The 14,965-nt window shown below is 42.4% G+C and overlaps 1 protein-coding gene across 1 annotated transcript; it reads right to left on the bottom strand.

Annotated features, from left to right (window-relative positions):
- Positions 1 to 480: 480 nt before the first annotated feature.
- On the bottom strand, positions 481 to 13,676 carry PLIN1 (perilipin 1). The gene is made up of 11 exons (XM_036736415.1): positions 13,633 to 13,676; positions 12,871 to 12,929; positions 9,971 to 10,175; positions 8,901 to 8,983; positions 6,758 to 7,022; positions 5,329 to 5,513; positions 4,007 to 4,213; positions 3,810 to 3,817; positions 3,188 to 3,407; positions 893 to 1,099; positions 481 to 829 (listed from the first exon to the last, which is right to left on the bottom strand). The coding sequence occupies exons 2-11, from the start codon at positions 12,913 to 12,915 to the stop codon at positions 686 to 688; spliced, it is 1,569 nt and encodes a 522-aa protein (XP_036592310.1). The 5' UTR covers positions 12,916 to 12,929; positions 13,633 to 13,676; the 3' UTR covers positions 481 to 685.
- Positions 13,677 to 14,965: the final 1,289 nt, after the last annotated feature.

The following is a 14,965-nucleotide window of genomic DNA, read 5'->3' as shown; positions in this document are numbered from 1 at the left end:
CATTTACCCATCTGTAATACAAGGCAGTTGGACTAGATGATTTCCAAAGTCTTATCTAGGTTCCTTTTAGGGAGATATGACTATACAAGGAGGAAAGGTAGCTTCCTTGTGTGGTTGCAAATAGGCCCTAGTGGATTTTGCCAAAGAAAAGTTCTAAATGAGTTTGAGCAAGGGTTGCACCATTAGAAGACTGTATCAACTCCCAAGACCACTACTCTGAAGGGCACAACTCTGATTTAAATGGATGAGGCAGGTTTAAAAACACAAATATCCCTACTCCCCAAATCTCATTCTTTATATTTAGATCTGATTCAGTCACCCTGGGAGCTCCTTGATGTGCTGAGTTTGCAGGCCTCACCTCACTCTTTGATTTTGGTGGCTCCAACCCCAGAAGCCCTCAGGTTTTGCCCCCAGGTTGGTCTTAGTGCTGGTAGTGTGCTTCTGGCAAGCAGGCAGGGAGGGAAGAGTCCGTCTACTAGGATATCTAGGATTCTGCCGAAGTAATGAATGAGTATGTAAGTTGTAGGCAAATGCAGAGGTCGCTGGATTGAGCTCTCTTAGGATCCAGGCTTTGCTCTTCTCTGTGGAGGCAGCAGGAATAAGCTGGGAATGGCAACGGTAGCAGGGCATAAACACTAACCAGTGAGACCAACCAAGGGCACCAAGGAAGGACTGGTCCCGCAGGTCAGTTCTTCTTGTAAAGCTGGTTGTGGTGGATCCGGTTGTAGATGGGCTCCATGACACTGGGCCGGTAGAAGCTGTCACTGACACGTCGGGTAGGTTTCTCTCGGTGGTAGGAAGAGAACATGGAGCGGCTGGTGGCAGGTATCTCAGGCTCAAAGACCGGGCCACGATGGAGGGAGCTGCGCTGCTGGGACACCTGGTCCAACACTTTCTGCTGTGTAAAAAGTTTATCTTCTAGGCCCAGGAAGGAGAGAGCATTGGAGTTCCGGGTACTCCTCAGGCTTCCCCGGTGCTGTAGTTTGTTTGGGATCTCAGGGGTGGGTGAATTGGCACCTTCACTTCGATCAGTCTCAGATGGGGGGTTATCTATGTCCCGAAACTCACTCTCTGGCTCCATCAGTGATAACCTGGGGAGCTGAGGAGTCAGGGGTCAAAGTTAGAGAGGAGGGCCTTCGTTTAATAATCCTCGCCCAAATTCACCACCCTCTCTACTTTCCCTTCTATGCTCTCTCAGTTATGTTAGGTCCAATATTTTTAAAATTTGCTTTACATTTATTGAGCATCTGCAAAGTACAAGGCATTGTGGAGTACACGGCTAAAATTTCTATAGCACTTTAGGCTTCACAAAGCATTTTGTTCACAACTTTCAAATAGACATAGGGCTCATATTGTTACCATCCCTGTTTTACAGATCAGAAAACAAACTCAAAGGTTAAGTGATTTCTGGTAAGGATCAATGGCAAAGTCACAGAAGGGCTGAAAACACCAGGGAGGCCCCAGAGACAGCTGCTGGCCATGGCCATGGGCTGCTTGGGAAGAACTTCCTAGTGATTAAAAATGCTTGAAAATGGTCCTGGATGGCTTCTGTGATTTTAGATGACCACTAAAGCCCCTATAATTCCAACAGGAGCCAAGGTGAAGGTCTCCAGGGTAGCTAAGGTCCCTCGGAAATTTTCCATACACCCATTAGGACATTACTGTCACCACAGATCCTTTCCCAGAAAGTACAGTTAGCTTAGTAGTACTTCCTGACAGTTTAATAATAACTGGAATTTATATCATAGTGCTTTACATCATCTCTGGGGCAGCCTCTGGATGAATTGCTTTCCTTTGCAATTCTATCTATAGTCTAAAAACCCCTATTTTCTCTTAGAGTAGAGCATATAATTGTCACAACGAATAAAGGGCAAGACAAGGAGTCAGGAAGACCTGAGTTCTAAGCCTGTCTCAGACACTTACTAGCTCTACGATAATAATATAATATAGTAATAATATAAGCAAGTCTCTTGACCGCCTTCTGCCTCGTTTTCCTCATCTGTAAAACAGGAATAATAATGAGCACCCGCCTCTCAAATGAGACAACAGATGTTAGTGCTTTGCAAACCTTAGATTGCTACACAGGTGTTAGTTATTAATTATAAACCCTCGGTTGGGGAATCAGAACAAAGGGGAGGGAAGAGGGAACAGAACGGCACCTCGAGAATTCAAGTACAGGAAGAATGACTCTCTACTTGACAAGGGGGTGAGGGGGAGATTTTAATTGTATTCTCTTTTAAAGCATTCCAACAGGAGCTGGGAGAGGAGCTTCTTGGGGCACAAGGCCTTAGTTTGGGGCCACAGAGTTCAAGAGATTTTGGCCGTGGCCCAGTGGAATGAGAATCAGGAGAATCAAAAACTAGTCCTAGCTTTCCCATTGACTCTCAGGGTGTGTGGTGGGAAGAAATCAGAGCACCTGGCCTTGCCATTCAGACATTAGGGAAGTCATCTAACAGCTTTGTTTCCTGATCTGTAAGATGAGAGAGTTGGGCTATATGACCTCTGAGGTCCCTTCAAGCTCTTAATTTATATTCCTATAGCCTTGGGCAGGTCACTTAACGACTCCTGGCCTCAGTTTCCCCATCTGTAAAATGAGAAGGGTAAAGTTTGTTCTAGCTCTCACATTCTATAATGTTCCCCTATCTAAGATTCTTGGGTTTGTTTTTCCCAGACTCCTGGGGCTAAGACTTCCAGTCTCCACAAGGGGCCCTTGATCTCCACTCCAAATGATCCTCAGCCCTATGGGCCAGAGTGGCAAAGAAGAGAAGGTGTCTAAAGATGAAGAATTGTTAAGAATAGAATCACAGAGCCGAGAAGAATTCTGAGATCATCTTGGCCAACTCTCTTATTTTACAAATGAGGAATCTGAAGCTCAAAGAGGGAAAGTTAAGAATAAAATATCGATCCGTTCTGGTTTTAAAATTCTATGATGCCATAATTCAATCTTTCCTAAATTAATGAGAACTGAGACTTGAACCGATCCTCCTGTTTCCTTCTCCAGGCCTGATTAGAAGACCTGACTCTAGTCCAAATTGACCTCAAGACTTAGCAGTCAGCCCTCAATGCCCTTGCTCAACTGGGCTTAGGCTCAAATCTTCCCTTCCCCCCATGGCCACTCATCCTCCCAGTAGACACTGATCTTTTGTCAGGACTCCTGGGGTGGGAGTGGCTCCAGGGGACTACTCACCGGTACATAGTGCACCACTGTGTCCACCACATTGTCTGTAACACCTTTCAGGGCATCTGACAGTGACATTGCCCTGCCTTTGGCAAAGTGCTCCTGACCAGAAGTGAGGTGAAGCAGCCTTCCAGCAGTGTTGTTCCAGATGGCAAAGGGTGCCCACTTTACAGTGGAGACAGTGGTCAAGTAGGCAGACTGCAAAGTTTGAACCACACTGCCTAACAGGCTCTGGTTACTGGACATGGTCTGTGAGCAAGAACTCACTGTTAACACCTGACCCCCAAACATCCTGCTACTCTCCATCCCACCCTGATACTCTCCATCACCCACATCTTCCAGACCTTCTTCACCAGAGCTCTAAGTAACTACTCTTGCTCCCAGGCTTATGTACCTCCATCTTGTACCTACAGGCTCCTTCTACTCCCACCCCGCTCTGTGGACATCTCTCTGTGGGATTAAGGAAGCATAAATCCATTTCTGAGTCTGGAGGCAAAGAGCAGTTTTCAGGCTTTTTTCGAGGAGGCAATGATAATGAAAGAATATTCATTGGCTTTGGACTCAAGGGAGTGGATTCACATCCTGACTTTGCTATTTACTACTGGTGTGTCTTTGAGCACAGTCACTTAACCCTCTGGGCTTACCTTTCCTTATCTGTAAAATAAGGGGGTTGAACCCGGTGACCTAGGCAGTTTGGTGTGCAGTGGAAACAATGCTAGATTTGAAATTCCAACCATATTCCTTCTATACTAATTAGCTAATTAGCCTGGCCCTCCCCTTCCCACTCCTCCTCTCCTTTAACCTGCCCTAAAAGATACAACACAATACTTGGCTCATTCTTTTCACCTCATTTAGTTTGTTCTCTTCCTTCTTCACTTCAAGTTCTTCTTCTTCCTCCTCTTCTTCTTCTTCCTCCTCCTCCTCGTCATCCTCCTCTTCCTGAACCTGGTTGTACTGCCAGTTTCCCCTTGATGTGGATCGGGGTCTTGACACCACCTGCAGGGCAGCTGACACACCCCACTGGGCCATACTGCTCTGTGAGGAGGCCAAACAACAGTGGGTGAGCAAGGGTGTGCATTGGGGAGGAGAGCAGGGTCAAGAGGGGAGAAAAGGAAGGGGCAAAAAACCCCAAAGGGCTTAGAGACCTTGCCAATCCTCCTGATACCCAGAATCAGAACTACACAGAACTTCTAAGTTCCAGGGTAAATATCCAATAAATATCTTCCACAAATATCCTTTGTGGAAGAAGGCATGGGTATTTGTTATTGTTGTTCAGTTGTTTCAGGCATGTCTGACTCTCTCTGATCCTATTTTGGGGTTTTCTTGGCAAAGATACTGGAGTGGTTTGCCATTTCCTTCTCCAGTTCATTTTACAGATCAGGAAACTGACACAAACAGGGTTAAGTGACTTGCCCAGGGTCACACAGCTAGTAAGTGTCTGAGGCCAGACTTGAACTTGAATTTTTTTGAGTCTTCCTGACTCTAGGGCCAGCATACTATCCATTGCACCACCTAGCTGCCTAGTATGTATGTACATGTATGCAAATACAACTGTATGTAAATAGATTTTCAAAGACAGTTCAGATTTCAAGAAAAGAAAATATATTTTAAATCATTTTGAGGCAAATCCTTTTCTTCATCTTAGCTTTAGTTTCCTCATCTATAAGATAAGATCCCAATGCTATCTGCCTCACAGGGTCACTATGAGGAAAGCACTTTCAAAACAGTCAAGGATTATATAATGTGAGCTATTATCAAATACTATGTGAACAAGGTAGCGGTACCTACCTATTATTCAGGTAGTAAAGTTAGATTTTTAGAATTATCAATTCCTGGGTTCAAATCCTGACTTTACTAATTACTACCATTGGGATCTTGAGCAAAGAATTTAACTTTGCTGGGCTAATCTGTAAAAATGAGGGTGTTGGACTTCTAAGGTTCCTTCCAGTTTTAAATCCTTTGATCTTAGGATCCCAACAAGCCTTTGTGCTCAGGAGCTCCCAGTCCATACTGGAGAATGAGCTCTCTATTTTGGGAAGGTCAAACTAGGATTGAGGGGCTGGGGGTAGAAAGCAGGAGCAGTGAAGATACAGAGAAATGTGTATATCAATTCTTGGGCTGACTGGCCTAGAGACCAAATGGAAACTCACCAATGGAGCTACACCTGGGATCCATTTGGCTAATGCATAGCCCCAGCGGAGGGTCTGGACTGTGTTCTGAAAAGTGTGCTGGGAGACAGTGTTGGTTAAAGTTCCAATTCTTTGAAGGAAGCTGGGCTTTGGCTTTGGCAGCTTCTGCTGGACTTGGGGAGAATTAGGGTGCTCCAGGACCAGGGCTGAGTTAGAATTGGGAAAGAAGGAGAAAAGAAAAACCAAATAAATGGTGAGAAGTGGATCCATGATATCTGGAATTACTAAGAATATCCTTTTGGGAAGCAGCACAGTCTAAAGAAGGTGTTCTTAACTTGGAGTCCATGGACCCCAATAGGGCTATGGACAGAATCTGGCCAACTGTAAACATGAATGGGAAAAAAATGAAATCTTTATTTCATTAATCTCTAACTGAAGTTTAGCATTTCCAACAATTATGAATGTAGGCAACAAACTACAGTAATATTATTTTTTATATTACATTACAGTGGTTGCAGATGTCCCAAAATATCACCAACCCTCATTGCTACTTACAAATTACTGATTACTTAACTTAAAAATGACTGATTGTTATTAAACCTGCTAGAAATATCACTATGATTTTGAAAAATATTTTGATAATTATTTGATAACTGGTTTTCTCTATAAGCCAATTATATTATTTTATATTTTCAAAAACATTATTCTGAGAAGGGATCCATAGGCTTCATCAGACTGCCAAAGAGGACAATGACACAAAAGAAGAACCCTTAGTTTAACAGAAAGATGGATGAATTGGGTACCGGGTTCCAGTCTCTATTTTGCCACTAACTTGGGATATGATCTTAATAATATGTGATCTTAGACAAATCACTCCCTCTTTCTGGGCCTCAGATTACTCTCACTCTGGGCCTTCATCTGCAAAGTGAAAGAGTTGATCTAGAAGCTTTCTAAAATTCCTTAAGCTTTAACATTCTATAATTTTCATGCATATTGGCTAAATATCTGAGGACTCCACATTTCATTCTTTCAAGTTATATCCACAGAACTTGAGAGCTGGTAGCATTCCTAGAGATCATGCTATCCAGCTCCCTAATTTGTACAGATGAAGAGGCAGAGGCTCAGAGAAATTAACACAGTTACAGGGGCCCTACAATGGCAGAACAAAGACTGGGTCTCCAGATTCCTAATTTTTCTGATTCCTCTTTGAAACCTTACTCCCTGGCCTCAGCTTTTCAGTCACAAAGGAATCCAGGCTAGTAGAATAGATGAACTCATTTATAAAGTGATGGGTGATAGTTAAGGTTCCTTCTATCTCCAAGGTCCTACATCCCTAACCTATCCCTACCATTTCTCATTTTTTGGGAGCTGAGTCTGGCATTGTCCAGCAGAACTTTGTTTCTATCTTGCTCTCTCCCCCACTCTGCTCAGCTTTCTGGATGTTGGATACCTGGATTTTCCTTGGGTGCTGGCATCAAATAGTTCACCACCTTCTCAACACTGCTTAGGGCCAAGTCTGCCCCTCCAGCTGCCAGCTGACCCACCCGGGTGCTGGAAGCATAGTCGGCTGTGTCCCGTGCCACGCCCCAAGCAAGCTCACAGCCAGCCAAAGCTGCCCCTAGGACCTTATCTGAAGTGTTGGCAATGGGGACGCTGAAGCTGTTTCTGGCACTTCGGATCTTGGTGGAGATGGTGTCCTTTAGTTCAGAGGCAATCTGCAAGCAGATGAGAAGGCTACAAACGTCACCCTCAAAAGATATTTTTAAAAAATTTTATTTCAGAGGATTTTATACTGTTTTCATGCACCTGCCAAATTGTAATGTGTACTGTATTTATCTGTGAAGCTTCCCACACTACAGTGTAAACTCCTTTAGAAGGATTATACCATACCTTTGGATCTCTTCTACTACTGAGCACAGTAGGATTATTGGATTATATAGATTCAGAGCTGAAAGGGACCTTAGAAGTAATCAAATCCAAACTATTCATTTTACAATCAGAGAAACTGAGGCAGAGAAAAGTTAAGTGACTTACTCAGGGTTACCCAGTTAGTTAGTATCTGAGGCAGGATTTGAACCCAAGTCCTCTTGTCTCTGAGTTCGCTGCTCTATATACTATATCATATTGTACATGGTAATATTTAATACATATTTATTGAATAAGGGAAGATTTTTCTTTTTAAAGGTATTAGGCATTGGAGGCTCAGAGCATCTCTTATCTGTTCCATATTTCAAGGACCCTAGAATTTGGATGAACTTCTAGACATGTGTTTTTAGCTGGCAAATGGATCCTGTGACAACCAAAGATATACTTCCTAGCTCCCTTTCCCTAGGACCCCAAAAGAATCAATTTCATGGATCTCAGCTCCTAGGGGATCTTGCCTATGTTAAGCTATAGCCGGGGCACTATCTCCTCAGTCATCTGGGCTCATAAACTGAATCACCTTTGACAACTGTTAGGAATAATCGTCTTACTGAGAATTCCACCTGGCCATGAGTGAATTTAAAAAAAACATTTTTATTTCACATCATTATCTGATAGGTGACTTGGCCTCTGACCACTTGTGGAAAAGGGCCAGGCACAAGCACACTCTCAAGATAATTACAAACTCTTTTATAACCATCCTGATTGGAATTTTCCCCTTTGCTCTCCATTGGCTAGATGCAACCTCCTGAACCTACCACTTCATGTTCTCCTCCCTGATAGGGTCCCCCTCAAACAGCTCATTAAGCATGCTTCTGACCTTTCACCTGATCAGCAGCCTGGTTCTGCTATGTCTCAGCTTTGATTAGAAGCAGTCACCTCTGACTTGCATTCTGTTGTCACTCAAAGCTGGGAGGAGTTTTAATCCTGTGGAAACAGAATTCCTTCTTTTGTTTCCCCCACTCTTGATCCGCAGCTCTCATAGCCAGTCATGGAGTGGCCAAGTACTATCATTTCTATTTCTGCAAGATCTGCACCTTCTCTCTATTCCCACCACAATTACCCTGCTACACACCCTTATCTCTTCTTGTTGGGACATTTATAATAGCCTTCTAATAGTCTTCCTAACTCTAGTCGATCCATTTTCCAATATATCCTTCAAGCTGTCACCCTAGTAATCTTCCTAACATGCTGCCACTGCTCTAATCAAAAACTTTCAGTGATTCCCCATTATCTACCAAATAATTTTAAACTCTTGATCTCGGCATTCAAAGGCTCATAACCTAGCTTTACCCTACCTCTCTAGACTTACGCCCTAGTACACCCCTTCACATACTCTCTGTTTCAGCCAAACTGGACCGCTGCCTTGTGCTAAACTGACCAAAACAAGGTTATAGAAGTCATGGAAAACCCACAGGAACACCCAATCTGAGGAACATAGGGTCAAAAAGATAATAGCGCTCAGCCCTAGGCTTCAATGAGGGGATGTTTCCATGGATGAGGACTGAATCTTTTAGCAACTCTCCTCCCACCCCCAACCCAAACATAATTTTATCATGTTCTTCAGGAAGTAGAAGAAAGTAATTCTGAGACTGGGAGTAGAGATGGTCTGATTGTCTGAAAAGGAAACAGGCAGTGAGATACAAAGCATGGGGAAGAGACTTCCTTACCTTTTCTGGAGGGTATTGGAGAGCAGGAATCTTTTCTTCCAGATGGTCTAATCCACGGCAGGCTAGTTCATTGGCAGCTGTGACTGAAGCAAAGAACAACACTGAAGTTAACAAACACACCTTACTTTGAGAAACCAGAGTTTAGCGGGAGAGCTATAAAGCTGCAGAATATTGCCAAATCACATATCACAGAGCACCTGTCATCTTCATGAACAGACCTGAATCCTAGAGTTTAATACCAAGTTACACCATCTCCTTGGGGTCCTTTGGCCTGCAACTGACCTGGGGCCAGGAGGGGCCATCCTGGGGCTATTTCACTTCTAGGTCAGCTTTAGGGATATATGATAAAAAGATAGGTCTTTTATCCATAGTGATGTAGGCTTGAGGACTGAAGGCTAGAAGGGAACCTGCTGAACAGACATTCCCTTTAGCAAATGTTCTCTTCATTGACCTGCGAAATCTCAGGGGCTGCATACTCCCTAAGGAGCAAAGGAACTTAATACAATGCCCTGGGAATCCTTATTCATTGGACCAGGAATGTCAATGGAAACAAAAATGTGCTTGGTCCTTTGGAGTATTCTAAAATTCTGTTCCTTTGGCTGTTAAATCTTGCCTAAAATGTTATCCAAGATCATAAAGGCCTGGGTCCAAGGCCTAGGCTTTTAAGTCTGAGTCTCTTCTTATTGCTGACCTCTGGACGTCAAGATACATCTCTCCTTAAGAGACGGGGTGCTGGACCTACTGAAATCTAAATTTTGTTCAATGTAGAGAAAGCAGTGGCCTCTTCAGTACTCATATAATAACTTCTGAATCTCGGGCTGGAACTATAGACCCTGAATCCATGCCAGGGTCCACATGGCCTCATTGCTCTCAATGGGTGCATTGTTTAAGTCAGTGGTTCCTCTGTAACTGGTGTCTTCTCCTATTCAATGTATACAGATCTCTTCCCACTCCAACTTTCCAAAACAATTTCTACACCTTGGTGGAAATGTCAGTGGAAATAAAGGATTCTCTGAAGGCTGAGTAATGAAATTCAGACAAACAGATAGCTCCAGGTCCCTGCAACTCACATTGTGTTGACAGCCGTCGGACCACAGGCTCCATGCTCCATGCAGCCAAGTTGCTGGCTCCTTGTACACCTTTCTCATAAGCATTACATACAGAGGCCACAAGAGGATGGGCTTCCTTGGTGCTGGTGTAGGTCTTTTGGAAACACTCACAGGTGCCACTTACCACAGGTAACTGAAAGACTCTCTGGATTACACTTTCCTGCTCCTAGAAAGGAAAGGAAGTATTAAAGATTTCCTTCATTTCCCCTCTCTTTCCCCCTATCTCCCTCTTGATGCCCCACCATTTCTGTCAGCAGAGTCCCATGCTCATCTTTTCCTTACATAAGATTGGGCTAAGCTGAAGAGTCACAGTCAGAATCAAGAAAAAAATAATGCTATCATGCCAGGGGCCTCTGGACAACCCACTCATTACATGGAGGAAGGGCATGCGTAGAGAAAGTAAGATGGTACACATGAAAGTAAAGGACCTATTAATTACAGTCCAAGTTTTCAGCAAAAGCCAGACTCTCTTTGTCAAATAGCTAAGCTATATTTTTCCCTCCTTCCAACTGAAATGAAAGTACATCTTTTTTCAGAAAGCCTTACATGACCAACAACACCCAACTTTCCAATACACTAGCAAAATCTCCTGCCTTAAATTACCAGGAAGTAATTTGTCTATTTCATTTCTCAATACAGACCTTATAGCCCATCACATCTCTGTTGTTCTACACATTTTCTTGGACTTCTTAATATCACAGTTGAAGTTGTTTGAAATGCACATAAATTTAGTTTGTGAGATTAAATGGAAAAAAAAATGAATGCTTAGAGTTAGGACCTTAGAAGCCCTCTAGGCCAAACTCTGAGCCAATTCAAGAATTCCTTCTACAAAATAATTAACAGATAGTCAATGATGCATAATTTGGATACTTCTAATGATTGAGAATTTATGACTTAATGAAGCAGACCTTCTACTACTGGATGTTTCTAACTAAAGTACTAGAAAGTTCCTACATATTTGGAAATTTTTCACCATAACTGCTATCCATTGCCAATAGTAGTACCCTCTGAAGTTAACACAGAATGCCTACTCCTTCCTTTACTTGACAGCCCTTCCAATAGCTGAAGAATGGCATCATATTTCCCCTTCATCTTTTTACTTCTCTAGGTTAAACATCTCATTTCCTAATATAACATGGTTTTTATATCCCTTACCATCCTGTTTCTCTCTGGTTTGTCAGTGTTTCTCTTAAAATACAGCAACCCAAATTAAGCACAATATTTCAGATGTGACCCAGACAATCAAACAAAGAGCACCATGGAACATTTTCTTCCCATAATAGAATGTCCTCATACTAATCCAACAAGCCAACCAGTCAAGGTTGGTTGGACCCCTTGACAAATCCCTCTCTTGCCATATACTGCACCCTAATATAAAAGAAACACCTTTCCTTATACTGAATATTCAGTGAGTTGTTTTTGTCTTTTTTCATTTTTACTAAGCTTGATTCTCAAGCTGCCGCACCTCTATCTCTCAACTGGGAAGAACTAAGTGTTTTAAGTCGTTGGAGAAATGCTATGATTTCCATAGGCTATGTGGGCTTGGGACCATCTCTCCCATACCATAGTCATACATATTTGCCTCTCAGTCACAATTTTTTTCGTCTTGTTTGAAGCATGATCACAATAGCATTAAAACAAATAGTGATAAAGTTATTTTCTCAAGCAGCCTGAGGCCAGGTACCTTGAACAATCTAGAAGGCAGATTAGATCAGGACAGGCAGCTATGTGATAGGTTTAAGAGATTAACAAGAACTTTTTGTACTTTCCTGATTTAGAAGGAAGAAGAAATATATCTTTCAAGCTGATATGTTAGATGACTTATTGCCAAATACTTTACGTGCTTAGGAGGAAAGCACCTTGAGCATTTATAGAACAGAGTGAACTTAAAAAAGAAGTAGTTCCCTCTTCCTGGGCTAAATCAGAAACTAGAAAACTATATGGATATAAGCAAGAAAATACTACTTAGGATACTTTAAATTGAAATTTTGGACATAGCAGGGAGGAACCATTTGTGGCAGAGTCAAAATGTAAAGTGGTGCTAAGAGGGTAATGGAATTTCCTATTCTGAATGACTTAGATGTTTACCTGACTGAGGCTGAGGCCTGGCTGGCCCAGGTGTTTTCAGGTCCTTTACAGATTTATCAGTGTATGGGTTTGTTTTTTTTTTGTGGCATTTATAAGAACAATGGTGTTTTAGGGTTAACTTTAGGATAAGGAAGAACACTATTTCAGGACATAATTTTAAATTTCCACAAATGACATGAATCACGGAGATCCTGCTGGTCACTGGCATAAATGTTGAAGCATTTCATGTAGCAGAAGTTCAGAGATACTTTAAAGAGACATATCTGGTGACACATTAAATCACTTAATACTAGCTATATTATGGTATAGTAGAAAGGGATTTGGAGTTAGAAGATCTGGGCTCAAAATCTGTTAACTTATTTCCTGTTTGAGCTTGGGTAAGTTATTTCCACTTTTCTGGATCTCATTTTCCTCATCTGTAAAATGAAGATGATGATCAATACGGTCCTTCCTAGTTCTAAAATCTCATAATCCTATTTTTAAAGTTTTTTTTTTTACTATGATTACTAATATAATTGGAGAATGATTTCTTTAAAAGCATATTTCCAGCTAGTATTTCTCTACCTCCTTCCTTAACTACCTCGCAAATATCAATTCAAGTCATACATTATCCATGGTGAAACCTTTTGAGACACCAAGGTAATTTCCTCAGTCAGGAATAGTAATATATCCTGGGTATATACTGTTATTGAATCCCTAAACCTACACTCCTTGCCTACTCTTGTTCCCCTCCCTTAGGTCCCCATTAATCACCTTAAACATACATAACTTACTGGTTGGTTTCCATCCATCATGGTCGGGCTCCTGTTGACTGCCATCTCAGCACTTCAGTCTGCAAAGCAGAAGATTCCATGACTATCAGTGTCCAGCCCTATGCTCCCAAGGTCAGCCTCCCAGTACTTGAGATTCTGGGGATAGGCCACCATAGTAGGTGGCTGGTGGTTCTGGCTGCTGGCATAGGAAACATGGCACAGAACCACTGCAAAGAGGTTACCTTTAACCCCCTGTAGACCTCAACAGCAAGGCTTCTACTAGTCAATGATGGCTGTAGCTGGTAAGGACAGCAAAGTGGGAGCATTAGGGGGGGAACAAGGGGCATTAGCAAAGGTGTAGAGGTTCTTATGTTAGTAAAACTGGGGGAAAAGAAAGCAAATAGGATAAGACCCAGTTTCTGGCTTTAATATAAAAGGTACTGGAGTCTTCTTTATACAGACAAACATCTTAAAGTCCCTTTTTTTCCATGCTCAGATTAAAAAGAAAGTACTTATAAATCAACTGAGACTTCCTTCTGAAGGAAGGCATAATGGAAGGGTTGGCTCCATTGTACCCAATACAAGCTGAAAATCCATTTCTGTCAGAATCCCAATTGCTTCACAATCAGTGCCCTCCTCCAGTTACTACCTCTAGGGCAATCCTGATACCCAACAACCTCCCAGAAGCACTTACCACCAGCTCTGTTCCCCCTAAGCAATGCGAGCAGCAAAAATAAGATGCCCTCCCAGCGGACTTCACTACTTGCTACCCTTCCAACTCACTCTAGCTGACCGTTGCCCTGCACTGGGCCAGCTATACAGCAAAGCTTGCAGAGTGGACTTCTCAGGCAGTATTATCTCCAGTAACTCTGGGGAGCCAAGTCTTGGGAAGTCCTAATCACATCCCTAGCCAAAGGAGAAGAGAGGGTACAAAAGAGGTATGTCAGCTGGCTGCCATGGTAATTTGACCAATAGTCCCCCCAGACCAATCCTAACTTCTACACAGATGATTGGATAGCTGAGGGGGTGGTTCCTAGAGTTGAGGGGGATCCAGGTTTAGAGAAGTTGCCATTTCAAGCTTTGAATGTGGAGGGCAACAAATATTCTGAAGCATTCCCCATACTTTTTGAAGCCTGGGTCTCTAAGATGATGTTGTCAATGTCCCTTAAACCTTATTTCCTAATCTAGCTCCCTTTCAGTGTGCCAGTTTCCAGTTGGCCAATCCAATTCTTATGATTTCTTTTAGTTGCTCATTAGGGGGAACCTTGAGGCTGGACCTTTTGACAGATGAATTCCCTTAGATAATCTCATAATGAGTTTGTCTTAATTACCTCTGCTTGTGCATATGAACTACGCTCCTCAGCAGAGAAGGGACTTTGAACGAGTTATTTAGCACCAAACTTATCATGTGTCCAATTTATGACCCTGCTCTGCTCTATCACCTATTTTACTGGCCAAAAATTCTTAAGTCATAAGTTATAAGATGTTCCCAAAGTATAGTGCAAGAGTGACTTTTTTCCCCAGCCTAGAGAAGAAAATTTGATTGTTCAGCTAACAATAGAAGCCAGACAAATAAGAATATACATCTACCCATCTCTCTTTATACAAGAGGGAAGCACAAATATAATAGTATTGAGGAGCTAATACTGAGCAGACCCCAGGAAGACAAACGGGAAGGTTAAGTTCACAGGAATGTAAGTACTTGGTACTTAAGTACTTGGCTTCTGTCTTATACCCTGATTGAGAAGTTGGGGGAGGATAAAACTTATTTTCCTTGCTATTAATAGAAATATAACTATCTCACTTGTGCCAGATTGGTGAAGCCTTAGTGACCTGTGACAGGTCATTGGTAGTGCCAAATAGGTAAAAAGACCAAGTCGAGCAGGTGATGCTCCACCTAAAGCTTTAAGTACAAAGTCCAAAAGAATTTTCAGTTATCTGCCTAACCAGTGCTTTTGGTCTTTTGTTTGTAAAAGTGAAAGGCAAGAAGGAGATGCCCTCTGATCATACTCCCAGCTTCAGGACAAATACTTAATAAGGTTCTGCAACCACTCAGGGACAGAGGTCAGTTTTTAAGTGTTTGGTGTAATGGCTTGGGGCCAGAGGGAGTATAGGG

Source organism: Trichosurus vulpecula, chromosome 8 (assembly GCF_011100635.1).
Source record: "Trichosurus vulpecula isolate mTriVul1 chromosome 8, mTriVul1.pri, whole genome shotgun sequence".
Classification (NCBI taxonomy): domain Eukaryota; kingdom Metazoa; phylum Chordata; class Mammalia; order Diprotodontia; family Phalangeridae; genus Trichosurus; species Trichosurus vulpecula.
This window is presented reverse-complemented; position numbering and strand designations above follow the sequence as displayed.